The sequence below is a fragment of the Vitis vinifera genome, chromosome 5, assembly GCF_030704535.1.
Source record: "Vitis vinifera cultivar Pinot Noir 40024 chromosome 5, ASM3070453v1".
Taxonomy (NCBI): Eukaryota; Viridiplantae; Streptophyta; class Magnoliopsida; order Vitales; family Vitaceae; genus Vitis; species Vitis vinifera.
In genome coordinates, this window is record NC_081809.1 from 5,801,873 (window position 1) to 5,827,154 (window position 25,282).

A 25,282-nucleotide genomic window follows, 5' to 3' on the forward strand; every position below is an offset into this window, starting at 1 on the left:
AATATTTTCCCCGGTTCTTAAATACAAGATTTTAAAATATATGAACTGAATTTTTTTTTAAGAAAACATTTTGTTGGGGTTAAGGTCCTTGATTAAATATTTTTTTATTTTTTTTTAAATGTTTGAATTAGAAAGTATTTTTGTGAGATTTTAAATTTACAAAAAATTATATTTAGTTGCAAAAAGAATAATAATAATCATAATATTAGTGGAGGGTTTGGTTAAAAAAGCGAAGAAAAATATAAAACTAGATTTAAAAATAATAAATTGTTTTAAACTTTATTTATTTATTTAACTTTTCTATATAAAAATTAAATAATTTAAAAATATATAAAATTTTTATTAATTTTAATTATATTTAACTTTTTTTTTTTAGCATTTTTCATAATACAATCAAATATAAAAAACTATTTTTCTTTAACATTTTTTTCTTGATATTTTCAAAAATCAAACATAACCTAAATAAATTTTGAAAAAAAAATGGGGATGTATTGGATTTTGAGAAAATGTTAGATATCATTTTCATGTTTACTATTTCTATTTTTTGGAAACAAAATTTTATTTCTATTATCAAATAAGTTAGAGCTTTATGTGCAATTATTTTAAAAACCCTATTTAAATTTAAGAAAAAAAAATTATTTGTCTGACAAAAGTGAAAGAAGAAAGAATATTAAATTTATAATCAAAATATAAATCATTGGATAGACAGTTTGAGCCAAGTAGGGACCCCTCCCCTTGGGAAACACGTGGCACGCAGCTCATGGTGACGAGTGGCACGTGCTATCAGCCGGACCATCATTATCCGGACCATCATCATCCGGATTCTCCTAAAGATATGCATGGTGCGGCTATCCTATCCGGAACCCCTCAAGGAAAGGCAAACGACGTTTCAGCTTCTCCTATCCAAGAAAGAGCAAACGACGCTGGCAGAGCGTAGACACCCGGATAATCTCCACAACACATCCGGATAATCAGCATGATCCATCCGGATATAAATCGTCTGGATGGTCAATTAAAGTAAAGCGAGTCTTACACGCAATCACAGCAAGCAGCCATGGCCCACATCCCATCACCTGCAGAATGAGAAGACAAGAGGAAGTGACAGCAAGTCACTTCCCACGATCATTCTACATAATCACTTCCCACGATCTCTGACAGCCGCATCACCTACCATGGTCTCTGACAGCCATTCGTAGGATGATAGTGCTCCTACTAACACCTATTGTCATCATCACAACAGAAAATATCTCCTCACCATTAATGAGAGGAACAGTACCCCTGAAGCTGTATATATATGACTTCGCATGAAGAAGAAAGGGACGATCTCCTGGTAACCTCTTGATACCTAATAAAAGGCCAACCGCCTCATATATCTTATTCTCTTACCATGGCTAAACAACATCATCGGAGGGTGCATCCGGACACCCTGTCCGGATGCCTTTTTGCAGGTACAACCACTGAATCAAGAACCCCTTGTGTGTTGAGAATCGCGTGTCCATCCATCTAGCAGCAACGCGGCACACATGATACGCGAGGTGACAACATTGGCGCCGTCTGTGGGAAGATTTTACTTTTTATTTTGATTCAGTCACTAGCAAAGATGGCCACACCTTCCCAAAGTCGATCATCTGGTAGAGAGGAAGAAGATAATCACGAATGGCGTCAAGCCATCGAAAAAAGACAGTTGGCGAGCGAAAAACAGCTAAGAGCTCTCCTCCAGGAGACGGAGAGGTTAAGGGAAGAAAACGCTGTGTTACGCATTCAAGCCTCAACATCAGGACCTCCTCGTCGTCAGCGCTCAAAAGGTCAAGTGGCAAACTCAAGGCCAGAGCCAGAATCAATATATCCTGGGTCAACAGGAGCTGTCCCAGGAACATACAACGCAAGGCCCCATGAGCCACGCACACCCATGCCTCGAGCTCCCCGTGAGGAAAGCTCAGATTCCACTCATTTTTCAGCAAAAAGACAACGTGATAGAAAATCACAGTTGTCAAGTTCTATGCGCGCAAGACTAGGCCCACAAGAGCCTGGGAGATCAAGGCCACCAGTAGCCACAACTCGGGCGCCACGCCCCGATCCTATGATTGCTCCCATGGTGCAGAACGTACCTCCGCATCGTGACCCCATGGTCACCCCAGCGATGCGGAACGTTCACTCACACCTAGCGGAACGACCAGCTGGGAGAAACCTCCCAAACGAGCCACCCATTGGCTCCATCAGCAAAAGGCTGGATGACATGCTCTCCACGCCCTTTTGCTCTCATATCACCCATTACGAGCCCCCAAGAGGATTTCTCGTACCAAAGTTTTCCACATACGATGGGACCAACGATCCCTTCGATCACATCATGCACTATCGACAGCTTATGACGCTCGATATTGGCAACGATGCATTATTATGCAAAGTATTCCCTGCCAGCCTTCAAGGGCAGGCCCTCTCATGGTTTCATCGCCTACCTCCTAACTCTGTTGACAATTTCAGGGACCTCTCTGAAGCATTCGTGGGACAGTACTTATGCTCTGCTCGACACAAGCAGAATATCAGCACCCTCCAGAACATAAAAATGAAAGACAACGAATCCTTGAGGGAATTTGTGAAACGATTTGGCCAAGCCGTACTCCAAGTAGAGGTTTGCAGCATGGACGCTGTCCTACAGATCTTCAAAAGAAGCATCTGTCCAGGCACCCCATTTTTCGAATCGCTGGCAAAAAAACCTCCTACAACGATGGACGATTTGTTCAGACGCGCTAACAAATATTCAATGCTCGAAGATGACGTACGTGCAGCCACTCAGCAAGTTTTGGTTGACGGACGGGCCTCTAGAGATAACGTGGACAGACATGCCAAACCTCCGGACCGGCCAAAACCAGTTGACCGGAGGCAGGATGGGCCGAGTCGTCCGGATAGGCCGTCCATCACACCCCTATCCATATCATACGAAAAACTTCTCCCAATGATCCAAGGGTTGTCCGACTTCAGGTGGCCTAGACCCCTCGAAACGGACCCATCTATAAGAGACCGCAGCAAGAAATGCGCCTTCCACAAAGACCATGGTCATACAACAGAGACATGTCGGTCCCTCCAGTATCTAGTTGAAAGGCTCATCAAAGCAGGACATTTAAAACAGTACCTCCGCCCAGATACCGGAGAAAGGGACGCATCACAGCATCATAACTCTGGGGCCCCGAGGGCCCCAGTCGCCCCTAAGGCTGTCATAAACTATATCAACGGGGGCCCATCTGACGAGGAATACGATTCCAGGCGGAAAAGACAGAAATTGCTGCGGGCCGCGTCAATACGCGAACCCATTAATTCCATCCGGCCGGGTCTTACTGGGGAGGGCCCTCGCCCCATTGATGGGACAATCATTTTCCCACCAGTAGATCCCACCCGAACGCTACAGCCACATCGCGACGCCCTCATCCTCTCTCTAGAAATAGGAGATTTTGATGTAAGACGTATCTTGGTTGATCCAGGCAGTTCAGCCGATCTAGTACAAGCATCAGTCATTGGCCATATGGGACATAGTCTCGCGGGTCTCGAAAACCCCGGACGAATCTTATCCGGATTCAACGGATCATCAACAACATCCTTAGGAGACATTATACTGCCGGTTCGAGCTGGACCAGTCACTCTCAACGTGCAATTCTCGGTGGTACAAGAGTTGTCACCCTTCAATGTCATCTTGGGACGCACATGGCTTCACTACATGAAGGCCATCCCTTCCACATACCATCAAATGGTGAGTTTCCTCACCAACGAAGGGCAAACTGACTTGTATGGCAGCCAGTTAGCCGCTCGCCAGTGCTACCAAATAGCACGTGAAGCAGTCGCTAACCAGGAGGATGCATCTCCCCCTGAACCTAGCGTTGCGCACGACCAATAGCAATTATTGGGTCCGGTGGACAAGAATCCCCCGGTAGCAGATCCCTTACAAACAATCCAAATCTCAGAAGAGAATGATCACCTCACAAACGTCAGTTCCCTCATGACACAAGAAGAAACCCAGAGCATACAAAATATCCTTCGAAGCAACCATGACATCTTCGCATGGACACATTCGGATATGAAGGGAATTCATCCCTCTATCGCCTCTCACAAGCTTAACATCCTTCCAGCAGCCAGACCCGTCCGACAGAAGATTAGACGCTTTCACCCGGATAGACAAAGAGTTATCCAAGATGAAATTAACAAATTGTTGGAAGCAGGATTCATCAGAGAGGTATCTTATCCGGATTGGTTGGCAAATGTAGTAGTGGTACCAAAGAAAGAGGGCAAATGGCGAGTCTGTGTTGATTACACCAATCTCAATAATGCATGCCCAAAAGACAGTTTTCCCCTACCACGGATAGATCAAATTGTGGATTCCACTTCCGGGCAAGGGATGCTCACTTTCTTGGATGCCTTCTCCGGATATCACCAAATTCCCATGTCTCCGGATGACGAAGAAAAAACAGCATTCATAACGCCACACGGCCTCTATTGCTACAAGGTCATGCCATTCGGACTCAAAAACGCTGGCGCCACGTATCAAAGATTGATGACTAAAATCTTCAAACCTCTGATAGGCCGCTCGGTCGAGGTATACATTGACGATATCGTGGTTAAAAGCAAAACTCGAGAGCAGCATATCCTCCATCTACAAGAAGTATTTTACCTCTTGCGGAAGTACGACATGAAGCTAAATCCTTCCAAATGTGCCTTTGGCGTGAGTGCTGGCAAGTTTCTGGGATTTATGGTCAGCCAAAGAGGCATAGAAGTCAGCCCGGATCAAGTCAAAGCAGTCATGGAGACACCTCCCCCCAGGAACAAAAAGGAGTTACAACGCCTCACAGGCAAGCTCGTTGCGTTAGGACGTTTTATAGCCCGCTTCACTGATGAGTTGCGACCCTTCTTCTTAGCGATACGAAAAGCTGGAACCCAGGGATGGACGGACAATTGCCAAAACGCGTTGGAAAGAATTAAACATCGTCTTATGCATCCACCCATCTTGAGCAGCCCCACACCAAAGGAGAAGCTATATATGTATTTAGCTGTCTCAGAATGGGCAATCAGCGCCGCTCTATTCCGCTGCCCTTCACCAAAGGAGCAGAAACCTGTCTACTATGTCAGCAGGGCATTGGCAGATGTAGAAACCAGGTATTCAAAAATGGAGCTAACAGCCTTAGCTCTTCGAAGTGCTGCCCAAAAGCTCCGCCCCTATTTTCAAGCCCACCCAGTGATTGTACTGACCGATCAACCCCTTCGCAGCATTCTACACAAACCAGATTTAACTAGGCGAATGCTACAGTGGGCTATCGAATTGAGCGAATTTGGAATCGAATTCCAACCCAGATTATCCAAAAAAGGCCAAGTAATGGCCGACTTTGTGCTCGAATATTCACGAAGACCCAACCAGCACCACGAATCAAGTGAACAGGAGTGGTGGACACTACGAGTTGACGGCGCCTCGCGCTCATCAGGCTCTGGAGTTGGGCTCGTATTGCAGTCCCCAACTGGGGAACATCTGGAGCAAGCCATCCGGCTGGGATTCTCTGCGTCTAACAATGAGGCAGAATACGAGGCCATCCTGTCCGGATTGGACCTCGCTCTTGCTCTATCCGTCTCCAAACTCCGGATCTACAGCGACTCACAACTAGTGGTAAGGCACATCCAGAAAGAATATGAGGCTAAGGACTCACGCATGGCGCGATACTTGGCCAAAGTAAGAAGCACCTTACAGCAATTCACCGAGTGGACAATCGAAAAAATTAAGCGAACTGACAATAGGCACGCTGACGCTTTGGCCGGCATAGCTGCCTCTCTACCTATCAAAGAAGCCATTCTATTACCCATATATGTGCAGGCCAATCCCTCTGTCGCAGAAAATTCCACTTGCAACACCATTGAGGCAACCCAAACGGATAATCAAGAATGGACGCAGGATATTGCAGAATATATCCGGACAGGCCCTTTACCCAAAGATCTTAAACAAGCACACAAAATCCGGGTGCAGGCTGCCCGCTTCACCCTGATCGGGGGACACCTGTACAAGCGATCTTTCACAGGGCCTTATCTTCGCTGTCTTGGGCATACAGAGGCCCAGTATGTGCTAGCGGAATTACATGAAGGAATATGCGGAAATCATACGGGAGGACGATCCCTAGCACATAGAGCTCATTCACAAGGATACTATTGGCCAACAATGAAGAAAGACGCGGCAGCATATGTCCAAAAGTGTGATAAATGTCAAAGATACGCCCCCATTCCACATGTGCCATCAGCAGCATTGAAATCGGTCTCAAGCCCATGGCCTTTCGCGCAGTGGGGCATGGACATAGTGGGACCCCTCCCAGCAGCACCTGCCCAAAAGAAATTCCTTCTTGTCGCTACTGATTACTTCAGTAAATGGGTAGAAGCTGAAGCATATGCAAACATCAAAGATAAAGATGTCACCAAATTCGTATGGAAGAACATTGTTTGCCGCTTTGGAATTCCCCAAATCATCATAGCTGACAATGGTCCACAATTTGACAGCATTGCATTCAGGAATTTCTGTTCGGAATTGAATATCCGGAATTCATACTCCACGCCACGTTATCCTCAAAGCAATGGCCAGGCGGAAGCCACAAACAAAACTTTAATCAATGCCTTGAAGAAAAGGCTGGAGCAAGCCAAAGGAAAGTGGGTGGAGGAGCTACCCGGCGTCCTATGGGTCTATCGAACCACACCCGGACGACCAACAGGAAATACCCCTTTTGCCCTCACATATGGAATGGATGCGGTCATTCCCACTGAAATAGGTCTCCCTACTATCCGGACTGATGCAGCAAAGCAAAAAGACGCCAACACGGAACTAGGAAGAAATTTGGACTGGGCAGACGAAGTCAGAGAAAGCGCATCCATCCGGATGGCAGATTATCAACAAAGAGCATCAGCGCATTACAATCGAAAAGTCAGGCCCAGAAACTTCAAAAATGGTACGCTAGTACTTAGAAAAGTTTTTGAAAATACTGCTGAAGTAGGCGCAGGAAAATTCCAAGCCAATTGGGAAGGACCCTACATAGTGACTAAGGCAAATGAAAATGGAGCCTATCATTTACAAAAGCTAGATGGCACTCCGTTACTCAGACCATGGAATGTGTTCAATTTAAAGCAGTATTATCAGTAGAAAGTATACACAAGTGCAAATGAGAAAGAAGTAAGTTTTATTGATATGAGTAAATGTAATTACAAAGAGACATCCGGACCACAAAAATATACAGAAGGAAAAATTACAGCAGAAAAATTGCAAAAGAGATAAACTATCAGGGAGCAGGTTTCTCATGGAGCTTCTTTTCTTCACTTGGAGGAATTGAAGGAGTATCTCGCTTTATACCGTTCTTCTTCATGCAGCAGCGATACCCAAAGATAAATGTATCATCCACTTGTTTCTGGTAATCCGCTGCAAGTTCCTCCCTTTCCACAGCAAACTCCCGTTCAAGTTCCTCTTTTTGCACATCCAGACGCAGCTGCAAGTCTTCCTTCTGTTTCTTTTCATTCAAAACCTCTGTCCGGAGTCGACTCAATTCATCCCTTAGCCGGGCTGCCTCACCCTCCGCCTCATGAAGGCGGCCCGCAGTTGATTCTTCTCGACCCTTTGCCTCAGCCAACTCCACCCGGAGGGCTTCATTTTCCTCTCGCAGGGTGGATAGACTGGCCTCAGCCTCCTCCGTTCTCAGACGCAGTTGATTTTCAATCTCTTGGTGCCGAGAGGAGAAGGTCCTCATATAGTCTGCAGTCTGCAGCAGCTGAGTAAAAAGATCGTGTTGTTGAGACATGCTGCGGAGGCCCCTCACCAGCTGACACACAAACAAGAAAAGCAAAGACATAAATCATACTACAACAAACACATCAGTACAACAAAAAATCAAAAAGCAAAAACACAAGACAACGATATACCGTTTCTATCATATCAAACATCTGAGCAGAGGGCTTGATGGCTTTCCAGTCGGGAGTAATCTGCTTTAACTTAACTTCCAACTCCGCGTAGCTGAAAGGGCTAGCAGGAGCGGCATCGTCAGCAGATTCCTCCTCAGATGAGGAAGCAGAGGGTAACTCTTGTCCCGGAATCGGAGCCCCCATATCTTCGTCCGGACACATGGGTCCGGATGCATCCTCAGCCGGAATTATTGCCGGGGCGGCTGAGGTCTCAGTAGCCATCTCCACCTCGCCTCCATCCGGATGAGCGTCATGGGCAGAAGCGCAGCTAATTTCAATCTCTTGCTGCCGCTCTTGAAGCCGCTCAAAGAGTCCGGACTGTAGATCGCGCGTCAAACGCGGCTTCTTGAGTGGAGGCCCTTTCACCAGGACTATAGCCAGGCGATCCGGGTCGTCGGAAGGCTGACTTTGGCTTTCTGCTCCCGCTTCCTCCAACGGGGCCGTTTCAGCTGCATCAGCATCCGGATTAAGGTTGCCCGGACGGTTGATAGATGCAGCTTCCTCAGCCACGTTAGCCAGACGCGCAGCCGCGACCAAGGAAGGACCTGAGTGATTCAACCCCGACATGCGTCCGGGGCCGCTTGAGATAGAGTGCGGAGCAGCATTTACTGGCTCCTCTATCATTACTTCCCCCTCATAGGTAGTTTGGGGAGGAGGAAACTCCTTGGGAGGGGTGGGTTCCTTTATGTCCTTCCCATGCTTCTTCACCAGCTTTCCCCTTTTTCCTGAAGTTTTCTTTGGAGGAGAGTCCGGACCCCGCTTCTGTCTGGGAGCCTTCCGGATAGTGCCTTCAGTTTTTTTCTGATCTCTATCCTCCAGGAGCTTTCGCCGCCTTTCAGCGTCAGCCTCTTTGGCTTCCTGATAGAGGGGGAGCTCCTTCACAGTATAATGCTCCCCAGGCACTATTTCATCCTTTGCCAGTTTCCTGGGAAGAATATTGATAACATATTCCTGGGGCTCCCGGACGACCTCCGTCAAATTCCGCGCGGAAAGCAATGTTTTGTAGGCCCTCTCCTTGGGGTCTATTTCAAATAATTTGCAGACGCAGGCAAAGGACGCCTTTCCCACCCAATCCACAAGGTGGCCCCTCAATTCCAAACCTGCATTATCAGCAACAAAAGGTGAGAATTCTGTCCGGAAAAATCAGGAAAAATCAGCAAAGCAAAATCCGGATAAAAAATCGCAAAACAAGATTACCCGGGATTTTTAAGGTATAATTCGGAGAAAAAGGCCTCGACGGATGCTGCGATAGCCCCGCCCATCCACCCCAGACTGCCACCAGCCCCTTCGCCCCTCCCTTTGTCGAATCTGGCAGTTCTGTCACCATTTGAAGGGAGGGCAGGTGAGCGGACACACTGAAGATATCATTCTTTGCTTTCTTCAGGGAGTAGACAAAGAACAATTCCAGTAGCGTAAGGTCGAGGCTGTACAGCATGTTGATAATGCTGCATCCCATCAGCACCCGGACAAGGTTGGGATGAATGAAGATGGGTGGAATCTGAGAGAAGTGGAGGAATTCCTTGAACAAGGCTGGTAGAGGGAACCGGAGCCCCGCGTTGAATTGTTCCTTTGTGAAGAGGATAGCGTTTTTTCCACCTTTCTCAGTGGGAATAGCCGCCTCCTCGTTCACCAGGTCTATCAATACGTCATGGGGGATGCGGAATCGCTCCCGGAACTCCTTCGCATTTAGTTTATCTATCGCCTTTTCGCCAGCCTCGCTGACCCGGACAGACGAAACAGTCTTTTTTGGAGCCATTTCTTACCGCAAAGCCAAAGCAAAATCTACACGCAAAAACAATGCAAACGGTTCAGACCAAGCAATCAGAAAATACACAAACTCAAAGCAGTCAGAAAAACCCCTCAAAAACCCCTCCAAACAAACAACAAAGTACCAACATTAAACAAACAATTGCAAGCGACTTGTTCAAAACAAAGCCAGGAACCAAGTTTAAAGAACCGGCAAACGCAACCAAAGGAATGACAATAGCAAAGAGGTACGTACCAAATAGAGCTCTGGAGAAGAAGAGCGGTTACTCTCTCGATATAAAATCACCGGCAACAAACAAACGAGGTCGTTCGAAGTTTTTCTCAGAAAAGCAAAGGACGGAGAAAAAGTAAGAAGAAGGAAGGCTCTCAAGAGAATGCAGTAGAAAAAATACAAAAGAGGTACAGTGCCCTATTTATAGCAGGACAGCCCCTCGGAAAGCCAAACCAACAGCCGTGTTATCATTGAAACGACATATTGCCTGGGGATACACAGGGTCGGCGGCTCGCCATAAATGCCTTTTTTGGCTTCCGCACCCCCACTCGCCACGTGGCCAAGTTAGACGAATGGACTTTTTCAAATTTCAAAAACCCAGTTATTTTTAACCCGCCCATTTTTTTGGCAAAATGGGCAAGTTAAAAAGGGGGGCAATGTAGGGACCCCTCCCCTTGGGAAACACGTGGCACGCAGCTCATGGTGACGAGTGGCACGTGCTATCAGCCGGACCATCATTATCCGGACCATCATCATCCGGATTCTCCTAAAGATATGCATGGTGCGGCTATCCTATCCGGAACCCCTCAAGGAAAGGCAAACGACGTTTCAGCTTCTCCTATCCAAGAAAGAGCAAACGACGCTGGCAGAGCGTAGACACCCGGATAATCTCCACAACACATCCGGATAATCAGCATGATCCATCCGGATATAAATCGTCTGGATGGTCAATTAAAGTAAAGCGAGTCTTACACGCAATCACAGCAAGCAGCCATGGCCCACATCCCATCACCTGCAGAATGAGAAGACAAGAGGAAGTGACAGCAAGTCACTTCCCACGATCATTCTACATAATCACTTCCCACGATCTCTGACAGCCGCATCACCTACCATGGTCTCTGACAGCCATTCGTAGGATGATAGTGCTCCTACTAACACCTATTGTCATCATCACAACAGAAAATATCTCCTCACCATTAATGAGAGGAACAGTACCCCTGAAGCTGTATATATATGACTTCGCATGAAGAAGAAAGGGACGATCTCCTGGTAACCTCTTGATACCTAATAAAAGGCCAACCGCCTCATATATCTTATTCTCTTACCATGGCTAAACAACATCATCGGAGGGTGCATCCGGACACCCTGTCCGGATGCCTTTTTGCAGGTACAACCACTGAATCAAGAACCCCTTGTGTGTTGAGAATCGCGTGTCCATCCATCTAGCAGCAACGCGGCACACATGATACGCGAGGTGACAACAAGCCATGATAACTAGGTTGAGAAACTATGGAACCCATCTGTTGAACCCCATTCGTTGGCTCCTCTCTCTCTGTTAGACCATTGAATATTTAACACTGATAAGGTTGACGTGAGGCTTTGTCAACAAAATTGAAAATTCAAAAAGAGTTAAATCAGTTAAAATTGTAATTTTGAACCAAGTCAGGTAGATGGAAGGAGTTAGGGTGTGGTCGATCGGCATCAGATAGGACGCGTTCCAACTCCACTTGGACTCCCCAACTCAAGATGTTGCCCGTCCCTTACTATTATTGCATTGCCTACCATCCACCTACGTTAGTTGGTCTGTCTGTTTTGCCCGCCCCAACCATAATCATATATTTTATAAGTTTTAGTGAAGTTAAAAGGAAATGAATGTAACAGCTTAATCCTATTCCTACGGAGTAGAAAGAATGACGCAAGTGGAGAGAAATGTTTCATGGCGTAAGCAGGGTTCAACAGTGGAGGGCACACGCCGGGTGGAAGGAAGGAGTCCGCGCCGTGGGACATAGTAATGATGGCCGTGGAGAAATCTAAGGAATTTTTTTGACTCAAGGGAAAAGCATGCTTTTTTTGGACCATCTTTCTCTCTTCTCATGATGATAAAAGTGAATGACAGTGATACACAGTCTTTGATGAATTAATGTGTAGCCTTGCTTCTCCCATCTTCTTGGAAATCTTCACTCTGCAAATTTTAGACTTTATATACTATGTGTTCCAAATGGCCTCACAAACTAGACTTTCCTATGGAATGTGTCATACAAATACTCTCAATCGATCAAAGAAAGTATCTCAAGCAAACAATTTGAAAATTTGATCATTAATTAGAAAAAATATACTCAAGTTTATAGGGACCCCTCCCTCCGAGATACGTGACACGCATCTTACAGTGACACATGACACGCATTGTCATCCGGGTCACTCTCATCCGGATCTTCCTATAAAGCACACATGACGCGCTTTTTCCATCCGGACTGCCTCAAGGAAGAGCAAACGACGCTTACAAAGCATAAACATCCGGACGGCTTCCATAAATGCATTCGCTCCACAATACATCCGGATAACCAACATGGGCTATCCGGATATGATTGTCCGGATCATTGACTAAAGTAAAGCGAGTTTTACACGCTATCACAATAACCAGCCATGACCCACGTCCCATCACCTGCAGAGTGAAAGGACGAGTTGAGGTGACAACAAGTCACTTCCCACGATCATTCTACATGATCACTTTCCACGATCTCTAACAGCCGCATCACATACCACGGTTTCTGACAGCCGCCTGTAGGATGGTGATGACCCTGCTGCCATCTAATGTCATAATGACAACATAAAATATCTCCCCACCATTAATGAGAGGAACAGTACTCCTGACACTATATATAAACCTTCACACGAAGAGGAAGGTAATCTCCTGATACCTAGTAAGAGGCTAACTGATTTATATATCCCTCTCTAACTATGGCTAACAAAACCATCGGAGGGTGCGTCCGGATGCCTTTTACAGGTATAACGACTGAATCAAAAACCTTTGTGGGTTGAGATCGCGTGTCCATCCATTCGGCAACTACGTGGATTGTCAGGGACTCGAGGTATCAACAAAGTTAACTTTCATATAACTTGTCATATCTCCTATTTGTTTTTCAGAATTAATGTTCTACTTGAAATAAAACGAATGCCTAACAGTGTCAAGATTTATAGCACTGATCCTTTGACTTCAATAGAAAAAAACAAATTTGTTAGATTTTTTTCCCTTGGTGTTTTTCAACTGTAGATGGGTCTTAAAGTGGCAGGAAACTTTTTATTATTAGCTGATTGAATGCTGACCTAATTGTAATGTGTATCCCCAAATGCCTCCAATCCGGTGAATTCCCAGCTAATATATACAAATTTGGTGCTCCTACCTGTTCACATTAGTGATGTGCAATATGCTGTGTAGGCCCAATTAATTAATATCAAACTCTTAAAATCAAGGTCCATTCTCAATTTGTTGATTCTTACTCAAAAATCCAAACTCTTTTCCCCTTTAAGACCAACTTTAATATCTAATTTTGCATTAAGAAACTATGAATAGAATAGGAGTGATGTGTCTAAGAGGGTGTTTGTTTTTTTAGTTTTTTATTAAAAACAATTTGTTTTCAAAATTTAGATTATTTGTTTTTTTATTATAAATTTGTTACTGAATAAAAAAAAATCAAGATATTTGGTTTTTTCTAAATAAAAAAAACAACATGTTGATTTTTCTTAATCTTTTAATGTTTAATAGAAATAAAATATTATAAAAACAAACAACTTAATATTTAACATTATAAAACATTAAAGCTCTATTTAGAGTTAAGTAAAAAACAAACACCACCTAATTCAAATGCTACCGTATTTATATAAAAACATAAAAATTAAACAATCTAAGATGGTTCAACCTAATATGATTATATTCATTGAAAATAAGAAAATATTCTATTGTGAGATAGAAAATATTACAACAAATAAGAAATAAGTGCCACTACTGAATTATGAAACATTCCACGTTTTCGTATTTTTTATATTTACAATATTCCATGTTTCTATACTCTTTATATCTACATATAACAATGTCTTTTCATATATGTATTTATCGGTATCTTTTACTCTTTCTCATATTTTTGTTCATCACTTATAGTATTTGTTGGTGCATGGTCAATGATATCCTTTCTGATTGGCTTCCTTCGAGTGAACGGTGAGTATACCTATAACAAGGTGTGTCCAAACATGCTCCTCCGAAGCTTAAGTTAGTTTTTGGAAGAAATAGACTATGACTTTTTTAGGGAGCTTAGTCTATAATTGAATTTAATGTCTAGTGATTTTTTATTTTGATAGGGTTGTAATGTTCCATGTGCCTCTTTAATGTTTTAAATAAACCCATAATTGGCCTTACAAATAATAACTTTTGGGCTTGAAGTTAAACATTTATGTTTATACTTCTAACATAACGATTAAGTACATTTATCACTTGCGTAATAAACATGGATACTGCCATAATAACATTTTGTTCCTTTGATACTTGGACAGATGCGAGGCCCCACAATATTCACAAGTCTATTTCCTTTAATCATTTTTTTTTTGCTCATTACTTAGAATGTTTTAAAAAATATTCTTAATAATTTTTCTTATTCTATAAAAAGTATAATTAACATATAAACTTAAAAAATATATACACGGATTAAGAATTTAAGACACTTTAAAATAGAATTTGACCATAAATTAATTTAAATAAATGGTATTCAACTTAGAGTTAAATAAAATCAAAATGCAATAAAGTCTTGATTTATATGAAGTCTAATGGTGAGAGATATTTGTTGCATTGGCACTATCACAATGTTATTCACATATTCCACTTCAAGTAGAAAAATCCTTTTGACCCTTCAGGCTATTACTTTTGGCTTTGCCCCTTTTCAAAGTCCTCCACTCGAAAGTGTTGGATAAAACTCGGCTCATAAGTTTTAACATGTGATATGTATTCCAATTATCGCCACTTGCTTCTTGGAGTCAATTCATTTTCTTTGTCCCCTGATAACAAGGCTGAGACACCTTCGAAGAAGAAGTAGTTTTGGGGGTTTACCATTATTGACTTCCTTTTATACACTTTGGGGACTTTATTTAGTGATGTGAAATGAAGAATATGTAACGATTCTTATAAAAGATTTTTTTTTATAAAAAAAGTGTAGCAAAATTCAAACTCCTCCCATTACCATCTAATAAATTATAAGACCTGCAACAATTATCCACCAAGGTATTCATTGAATCAAGAAAAATAATGATGAGTGCAGGCCAACTTTTTCACAAATCATGTCCACCACCACATCCAAAAGAAAGTGTCAAAAAAATATTAAAATAATCAATTATTCGCCATTTTCTTAATGGCCAACTTCTGAGTTTCCTATTGGTAATTATTAATTCCATGTTTAAAAATCTATATCCATACGTCAGGTAAGTTGAATAAGTTCTCATTTTCCTTCTCTTTGTTCCCCTCTACTTGGGGACTCCTTATTCTCCTCTACTTTGGGTTGAATTTCCTATTTGCTTTCATAATAATAGTAATAATTTCCATATTATTAATCTCATTTTCAAAAATTTATATGCATAGGACCAATAAGTTGAATGAAATCTCATTTTTCTTCTCATCTACTTCGGGATGAGATAAAAAAAGATGAGTTTAAGATGTAAAAGAGGTATTTATGGAACTTATCATCCCAATAATTGAAATTGTATAATAAAACTTAAATAAATGATGAGACCAAAAAGTACATAAATAATAAGATCAAGGTATAAAAAAATAAGATCAAATGCAAACAATGAATTAAAGTGATGATTAATTTGTTTTTTGACTGATTTTTTGAACTTATTCTTAATAAGTTTAATTTAACCAAAAAACAAACATCATGTAACAAGAAGAGATTGAGTTAAAGTACAAGATAGTGAAATTGGACTTAATATAAAATATTGAGATAAAATTACAAGAGACCAGACTTAATACAAAATAAGCATATAAAATTACAATTTGGAGACACAAAGTTCCCTTTCAAACCAACTCCTCTTTTTGAATGAGTCACATTTGTTCCTATAGTTGCTTGGGACTTTTAAGGTTATTTAAATGGTGGAGTTGTAATCTCTTCAAACAGTTGGTTGTGTCAAATCATACATCATGTCAGCCAGGTTATCTGAAAATACAATGAAATGAACACCTCCTTGTGAAACACATTGAGATGGGCAAGCCAATTTTGAACCTGGTTCAAAATAAGGCCCAGTTTGCACACACGGAGAATAGAAAGCCGAAACCGAGTGTTGAGTCAAAAAAATTGATGTGAATGTTGTGCCGGTAGTGAAATTAACGCGCCTTATTTCTTTCCAAGCAGCTTCGAATGCGGGGTCTCAAGGCACAACTCACACACTGAAAGCAATAATTAAGGGATTAGTGAGGGACAAAACTTTAACGTTAGTTGTGGTTGCAGATCGAGCATGTGGAGCAGTGTCCTCACTCTGGTCGTGGAGAGTACTGTCTGGAGCATTGTCATGGAGTATATATTTGAATATAACAATGGGGTCTTCATGAAAAAGGGCCCCGTGGGTTTGTTGGGTTGATCCTCAAGAATCCAATCCATGGATATGGAACTGTAGACGAAAGAGGACCATGTAATTCATCGAAGTGGTAGGTGGCCCAACTTATATAGGATGTCTCGATATCTGAAATGTATTAGGGCCTTTTAAGGAAAACCCCATATGCATATTAAGTTATCAGTAGGCCAGGGGAGGGGTAAGTGGACTACTTGTGGTGCCATCCAAAGTGAGAAGGAGAGATTTATGGTGTCAGATACATGTTGATTAGCTTTTGATCTCGGTACATGTTGCTATACCATCACGAATCTGTTTGTATGGCTAGGTTTGGAAGCTTTTGGTGTGTCTATTGGTATTGGTCGGTCCATGAATGCACTTAGAATGATAGCCAATGACCATCATTTTGCAGGCAAAGCACTTACAGCAAAGAATCTGCTTATCTTACTGATGATGTACCCCAGCCATGTCGGGCGCATTTGTGAAGTATGTGAATTAATGTTGTTGTGTTTCATTTGTGTCCACAAGGTAAAAGGGGGAGATTACTACATGATCAGATCAGCTGCTCTGAAGCTGAGGAAGAAAGAGGAGAAAGAATCAAAACAATTTACATAGATTGATGTCACATTTAGATAATGATTAATTTGACGGAAAATCTTCTCAGGAAAACTCCTGGCTAAAGTTGACATTTTAGCTATTTCAATACAAATTTGGTGGATGCATAAGCTATTATTATAGGATTATGTAACAACCTACTTCTGATTATGTAAATATTATTCTCTCTGAGTTCAATGGATTCTTACGACTTTAAGACGTATTTACAAGACTATGAGGAACTTATACATCTATAATGTCAGAAGCTTTTTATTTATTTATTTAACGTGGAATATTACAATCACTCTCACGTAAACATGATGTTCTCATTATGTTTCATAATATTGTGGAACAAAACAAACAAACACATTTCGCAAAACCAAACAAACTCCTATATTAGTGTTAGAGATTGCTTTTTGATATCATTTGTAATAGTCTATCTCCAATTGTGTTGATATTATCCCTTTTGGTATGATGGGTTGTCACAACTTTAAAATGCATCTATCAAGATTAAAGGAGTTCATACATGTGTCATAAACTCCCACAGTCCCTATTACTTATTCTGTTAACTCTTCTAATATTTTGAACTTGAATACTTCAATGGAGTGAATCGATGAGAAAAAGCCCAAAATTAATCTATGAGAACATAAAAGCCCAAGTCCCCTCCAATAGTTGATCTTTGTCCTCACTACTAATTACTAGAATCTAATCATAATTTTAGATGACTACTGATAAGTTTTCATTAACCTCAACTCTCTGTTCTTGCATGAAGGGTTACAGTTCAGATATTCCCCAACTGACTTATTGGGCAGGCAGTGTAGGGCCACCAAAAATATTGTGGAGAAGCGGATTCAATGTCACCTACTTCTAATTATGTAAATATTATTCTCTTTGAGTTTAATGGATTCTTACGACTTTAAGACGCATTTACAAGACTACGAGGAACTTATACATAAGACTACGAGGAACTTATACATCTATAATGTCATAATTTTTTTTTATTTAACGTGGAATATTACAATCACTCTCACGTAAACATGATGTTCTCATTGTGTTTCATAATATTGTGGAACAAAACAAACAAACACATTTCGCAAAGCCAAACAAACTCCTATATTAGTGTTAGAGATTGCTTTCGATATCATTTGTAGCAGTCTACCTCCAATTGTGTTGATATCATCCTTTTTAGCATAATGGACTGTCACGACTTTAAAATACATCTATCAGGATTAAAGGAGCTTATACATGCGTCATAAACTCCCATAGTCCCTATTACTTATTCTGTAACTGTTCTAATGTTTTGAACTTGAATACTTCAATGGAGTGAATCGATGAGAAAAAGCCCAAAATTAATCTATAAGAACATAAAAGCCCAAGTCCCCTCCAATAGTTGATCTTTGTCCTCACTACTAATTACTAGAATCTAATCATAATTTTAGAAGATTACTGATAAGTTTTCATTAGATAGTAACTGCTACAATAACCTCAACTCTCTGTTCTTGCATGAAGGGGTACAGTTCAGATATTCCCCAGCTGACTTATTGGGCAGGCAGTGTAGGGCCACCAAAAATATTGTGGAGAAGCGGATTCAATGTCACCTGCCGAAAGGGAAGACAAAGCACCCAAAGAGCAGGCAGAACTCACATGTTAGATCAATGTTTATGTCTTAAATTGCCTGTACAAAATCTTGTCATCTTCTGAAAGAATCGATATTCCTCTTAAAACAACTCCATTTTCAAGTCAGCTTCCCACCATCTATCCTAATAAAATCAATGTATATTCTGGAAAAGGTATTGCACTTTTTAATTATATGACATTCCCATCGCCACCAATGCTGCTTTTTTAATTAGCATGAGTCCAAAGGCATTTGGGTTACATTTGATAAAGCCAGAACCAAGACAACACAAGTGATTTTTCCCTAGATGTCTGCTAAAATGGTTCTGGATCCTTGTGGCTGAAATCTAGGGCTAGCTCATCTAAAGAGGTGAAGACAAGTAATGCTTCTAGATTTTCTTTAGGTGCATGATTGGAATATATTCTCTTCCAAAGCGAGAAAAGTCAGAAGGCCAGATAGAGAGTGAGCTTCATGTCTGGCAAAATGTCCTGCTACTTAAAAATGGTTTAATTAAGGTGTCTAGTGCCGGATGACTCCAATGCAATCTTCCCAAGATTCCCAGCAAAATGTAATCTTCTAAGAGCCTCAATTATTGGTCTGACCATTTGAACCTTCGTTGAAATGCTAGCAGCATTCATTCCTTCATGTTTTCATATGGTATGTGTGTGAGTTTTTCAATTGAAAACAAATTAAATAATCATAAAGTGGATAGATATCTTGAGATGGGCACAGAAAGGGCTGCAGAGGAGATAAGAAAATGGGCATGCAGACGCAGGCTGGACTCAGGGTAATTATTGAAGAGGAAGTGGGGTTTGCACATCAAGTGCCTTCAATCAATAATCTGTTGATTCCATTTATGAATGAAAAGAAAGGAAAATGGCCCCTTTCCTTACTTCTGTGGGAGCTATAGGGAATTTCTGCTCTATCAGGCCCATGAATTGCTCCTGATATATGTCCATAGGTCCATCAATGCAATTCAATGAGTAATTTTCAGTTAATCTATTTCTTGTAGTAGAAATGTTTTTAGAAAAATTAACCATCAAAGTGTTTTTCTAAAAAACACTCCCAATGATTTGTTTTTTTAAAACCTTTTTTAGGTGTTTTATTAAAGCACTGTCAAGCCAACTCGAACTGTATCAATAAGTACTGTTAACAATGGACCAGCTAACTTTCTAGAGAAACCAGTGAGCATGGAACACACCAGGAATATGAAAGTTGACATTCTCAGTCATGGGCATCCATTCTAGCAAGAGGACTTTTTTTTTTTCCTTCTAAGAGCAGATTCCTTTGGCCCAACAAATTTATTCAAAAAACAAAAGAAAAATGAAAGAAATGTGGAGACAGTGCAATATGACACTTTTCGAAGCCCCATAATTGTTGTCTTCCATGTGCCAATTAAAAATTATAAAATATAACTAGTTTGCGGCCTCGATTGTTGGAGATGGTTATGCTTTTCTGTATGAGAAAAGATTTTAGTCACATGTCAAAATTTACTGCAGAAAGGAATTCAGTATGGGAAAATTTTTAAGCAATTTTAAGTACTTCTCCAATCTGAACTTGATTCCTTTAAGCTTGGGTGTCTTTACAATGAATTTTTCATTCAAGTGTCTAAAGTAATTTTACCCTAGTTTTGATGAAAACGTTCGTGGTGGGCTTGATCTTGATCTTGATCTCCTTTTATGTCAAAGTTTTGAAAAAACAATTTGGTATGAGAGACGGCAAAACGTTCCTGGTTACTCATATTTTCGATTCATAAATTATTGTAGAGGTCACTGGTGCAGGGCCAGATGGTAAAAGCTGTGATATCCATTCAAATAGCAAGCCGCATGTTGTTGATAACTTGATACAACTGCCACGTTTGGGAAAATAGAGCTTAAACTATTACAACCCTTTATCCTTATTTGTAGAATATCACACGTAATCATATGTGTTGGGTTCAACTGCGGCAGGATTTGTGAGAGCCGCAGAAGTGGACTTGCATGAGTGTAGCATGAAGTTGCAGGCTCCCACTGCCTCTGCCACCGTCAAATACATCCATTCCTCTCCAATTTTTTCAATCATCTTCGACTTGTCCAGCTTCTTCATCACTTCACTTCCAGGATTTGCTAATGCAAGCTGAATGGATTACAATCCATGATCAGTCAACATATAAGTCAGCCTTAGAGGAAAGAATACTTTCAGACAAGTTATAAATGATTAGTATAATTAACAAAACAATGAGAAACTAATTCTAGGTACCTGGAGACCCCTTCTATCGACATTCTTCCTGACTTCTTCAAGCATGTGGATTCCACTTGCATCAATGCTACTCACAGCTGGAATTTAAGAATTTTTCGAGTATTAAAGAAAGTGATTAATGCATATATATATATATATATATATATATATATTACCGAACTTTTCATGTCTGAATAGGGGTTGATTGTTTACCACTCATATCTAATATGACATAATGTAAGCTGGTTTCTCCCGCAGATTTTAGCCTGTCTTCCTCCTCATATATCCATCTCGATATCCTACGATCAATAGCCAAGAATCAAGATAAGTATTGCTTTATGCGAATTGAGAATCTATTATGATCAGTCCTTGTATCAGGGTTATAAATATATACCTTTCCCTTAAGTAGCTAGTATTAGCAAAGTAGATTGGAGCATCAATACGGAGAATGAGCATTCCCGGAACATTAGCAGCAGCTGGATACTGTTCAATGCTTCTGTAGGTTATGGAGTTAGGAATGTTGCCTAGAGCATAAGTCCTTGGCCTTGACAAGGATAGAAGCAACCTGAGCATGGAAATGGTGACCTGCATTCCCCAATAGTTAAATCAAATAATGAATCTGACTGTCATCTATTCCAGCTTCAAACATTCAGTATATATATATATATATATATATATATATATATATTAATTTCACATACCGCAATAATTAAGCCAATTTCAACACTGCCGAAGACCACACCAAGAAATGCACTTATGCTCACAAAGAAGTCGAATTTGTCGATCGTCCAGAGATGGATGATACCCCCATAGTCTATCAGGCCGAGCATGGCAGCAATGATTATGGAGGCGAGCACCACAAGAGGAGTGTAATGGAAGAGCGGGGTCAGGAATAGTAGTGTCATCATCACTGCTGTTGCCATGACAATGTTGGAAGCTGCTGTCTTGCAACCTGCATTGAAGTTCACTGCTGTCCGCGAAAAGGGTCCTGCAATAACAGGTTTTTTAGAACCAGAAATAATGAATATGGGGATGAGAAAATATACAAATTTAATGACCTAGAGAGGTAATTTAGAGCGACAAACAATGGTACCTGTGGTCAAGTAGCAAGAAGTTAAAGAGCCCACGAGATTCATCATTCCAAATGCGATCATTTCTTTGTTCCCGTCAATGTGATAGTTCTTATACATGGCGAAGCTTCTTCCCACTGCGACTCCTTCCTGTACCCCGTCCATCAATTGAGCTATGTATGTTAGCCCTCCCACTAGGAAAAATCCTTAAATTTACACTATTTATGTCGAAAAAAAAGGTAGTTTAACTGAATGAATTCTAAAAGACTAATGCTATCCATCGTGATCAAACAGGTTCAATGAATTGCTTCTGAATTCTCACAATGGCATTTGTTACAAAATATCGTTTGGGAAAGCATTGAAACCCCCTTTCAAAACGTTTCTCTTTCCCCCCTTTTTATCGCCTTATTAGCTGAAACAAATTTTAGTATATTCTTTTCGTATGTTGAAAATTCATTTCTACCACCTCAGTAAACTCGTAAATTGTTGGAAAAACATAGGAAACTCTAACATTCCTCTTTCCCTTGCCTCCATGCGCTGAAAGATCTAGCAATAAACCGGAGGAAAAGATCAATGGAAGGGGTAGTTGGGATATTTTGATCACATGCAATGTCCAATATATATGGGTTGATCACCGCCGACAAACTGAGTTGCCAAATTTTCAGCGCTCATAGGCATTAGAATGGATGCTATAGTGTGATGACGAGAGGGATTAGAACTTACAGCTAGGGATATGATCCCAATGGTGGCTCCTGCTTTAATGGCTGTCATCAGATATGGTGACCCAAAACCCAGTTCAGACACAGATGGTGGATTCAACCCTTTCTTCAAGTGCCCAATCTGCATATACAAAAGAAATTGCAGATATCAGGCACAGCATATTAGAACCCTGATCCAGAAACGTTACAGGAAGGTTGACTCGCTGGTCAGGGAGAGATGGGTGTTCACTCACCACTTGGACACCATGTTTCTCAGCATGGGTCATATAGACTAGAATGCTTCCCAAAATCACAGACGTTAGAGGCGCCATGGCGTTTATCCAGAAGAAGGCTTGTTTTCTCTTGCTCTGCTCGGTTTTCAATGTCACCATGAACAGATGATGCATACTTTAGTGTTAAAAGTGGAAAAACATAGGCAGAGTTCTACAATTATTTTGCTCTGTTTTGAAACAAGACAAAGTGCTCTAGTTTTACAATTATTTTATGCTATTAGAAAACAAGGCAAAGTGCTCTTGAATAATGTCTTTTGTAACTTCTCAATCATATATGAATTGAATATAAACAATAAATTTGACAAATCATCTTTGGTTGGAAAGTTTCTTAAATTTTTAGTTGGTATAATTTTTTTTTTTTTTAAATATTTTCATATATCATTGTAATTAAATTTATTGTGAAATAAAAAAAACCATTAATAATATCTATGAATATAAGGAGAATAGTTTACGAAATAAAACCGAGGTGGTGGATAGAGATGTGAAGAGATTAAAATAAGAAAATTTATAATTTAAAGTGAAAATATAAAGAAATTGTCAAAACTCGAATAGTTATATCAGTTCTTTTGTCTTTTATAATATTATCGGTAACATAATGAAGTATTATTTCTTATCTGTGGATATAAACATGGTTGGTAAAACCACGTGAAAACCTTGGCAGACCTTTCTACATGGAGGATTATTACATCTTTACATTCTTTCGTTAGCATGATTATAATAGTATTGCTTGAGTAAGTTCTTTTTCGATTTTGAATTCAATTATTGGGTTCCATAAATCTGAAAATAAATAAGACGAGAAATGGAGAGGGTTCAGATAATTCACTTACATAGTATTTTGTGAGGATGAGGAATGATAGAAAAACACAGCCCAAGACACAACTTTCCCATCTCCACTGCAACAACCCAACACCATAGCCACCATTAACATTGGAAAAAGAAAAATGGAAACCTGGCCCAATTTCAATTTAAAATAGACTAAAAAAATATGAAAATTGTAGTGGAAGGGAACCTGGTGCGTTTGAGTGAATACGGCTCGCAGTACCGATACGATGTCGGTCTCTAGTGTAAAATGAACCAGACCCAGGATACCTTTCAGCTGCTGTAAACAAACAATTATGGCTGCTCCATTCATGAACCCCACTATTGCTGCATGTGACAGAAAGTCCACGAGAAACCCTAGTCTGCAAGTCATATTTTAATTACAAAATATTTGTTACAACTCTGAGGGAAACCAGAGAGAGTCATATATATATATATATATATATATATATATATATATATATATTCCAAAATGTTGTTTAACAAACCGACCTTAAGAACCCCAGGCAAGTTTCGATCACTCCAGCAAAGAACGTGGCAGTGAAGACTGCCTGAAGATAAATCTTTGGGTTCTCAGTTGGATTGATCTCTCTCCCAATCATGGAACTTAGGAGGAGTGATCCAACGGCATTAGTACCCACTGCCATGTCTCTGGAGCTTCCGAACATGGCGTATATCAAGGGAGGCACAAAGCTCGAATCTGCATTTCCCAATACATAAGTTTACACTTCTCAGAAAGAAATTATAAAAATTTATTCTAAAATATGCTTTCTCATCAGCACTCACATAATCCCTGAATGGCGGGCACGTTCGCTAATTTTGCATAACTTATCCCTTGAGGAACGGCAAGACTAGCAATAGTAATTCCCGCTATTAAATCAGCTTTGAAGAACTCAAAAGTATAGCGAGGAGCCCACTCGAAGATAGGTACCAAGTATTGTAACCCTAATACAAACTTCCTGGAAGGAGACTGGTTCTTGAATTGCCTAAAAGGGTCATCGGGAAAGATAGTCTCTTTGAAAGTTGAACTCAAGGAAGCAGAAAAAGATTTTTTTGGAGGGACAGCAACTCGACGTGGGGTTTCACAATTGGAGTTACCCATTCGATCCTTGGTTCTGAATTTAGATCAGATGCTACTACTCCTGAACTTAGAAAAGGTGAGAGTAGCAGTACCGTTATGGTACCACAAGATATGTGTGTGGTGCAGTTAGGTCGGCTGTGCTAAATGTTGAGTGGCCTAGAACATATGGTGCACGGACTTAGGTTTTTTCAATCAAAACCATGAAAACTCATCTCAGTGAAGATCCTGAAAGAGATGGGTATGGTGAGTGGGAGAGGGTTTGAAGAGGAGGGTTTGGTGGCAATGGTGTGGAGGGGAGTGCAGTGAGTGAGCAAGGGAGGGGGTGGTCCTGTTTATATAAGGTTTGAGTTCTGAGCGGGGTATGTACACATGTGTGGTGTCCCCATGTGAGATATTGGGACTCCGGACCCACATGTAAAACCCACACGTGCCACCCAACTCAGCCTCAATTTCTTCGCACAGTGAGGCCCCAACCGAGGAAGGTGGGCAGCTCACATGTGTTCGGGAGAGGCCTGGCCCCTCTGAAAATTGTTGATTGCACCTCCCATGATTAGCAATATTTAACTCTGGACTTATCAAATTCTGATTGCAC

The 25,282-nt window shown here is 40.9% G+C and overlaps 1 protein-coding gene across 1 annotated transcript; it reads right to left on the reverse strand.

Moving 5' to 3' along the window:
* Positions 1-20,300: 20,300 nt before the first annotated feature.
* On the reverse strand, positions 20,301-25,050 carry LOC100245945 (sulfate transporter 3.1). The gene is made up of 12 exons (XM_002279177.5): positions 24,396-25,050; positions 24,102-24,309; positions 23,800-23,971; positions 23,618-23,683; positions 22,752-22,865; positions 22,523-22,639; positions 21,823-21,949; positions 21,431-21,717; positions 21,124-21,314; positions 20,943-21,028; positions 20,751-20,827; positions 20,301-20,627 (listed from the first exon to the last, which is right to left on the reverse strand). The coding sequence occupies exons 1-12, from the start codon at positions 24,709-24,711 to the stop codon at positions 20,424-20,426; spliced, it is 1,965 nt and encodes a 654-aa protein (XP_002279213.1). The 5' UTR covers positions 24,712-25,050; the 3' UTR covers positions 20,301-20,423.
* Between the last annotated feature and the right edge of the window lie 232 nt (positions 25,051-25,282).

Bases quoted from the DNA above. Each gene is read 5' to 3' on its own strand.
- LOC100245945 (XM_002279177.5), bottom strand. From the start codon at position 24,711: ATGGGTAACTCCAATTGTGAAACCCCACGTCGAGTTGCTGTCCCTCCA. The intron at 23,972-24,101 runs GTCGGTTTGTTA...TATGACTTGCAG, and splicing joins ACTTGCCTGGGGTTCTTAAG to ACTAGGGTTTCTCGTGGACT. The intron at 21,315-21,430 runs GTATGTGAAATT...TGGGGAATGCAG, and splicing joins AAATTGGCTTAATTATTGCG to GTCACCATTTCCATGCTCAG.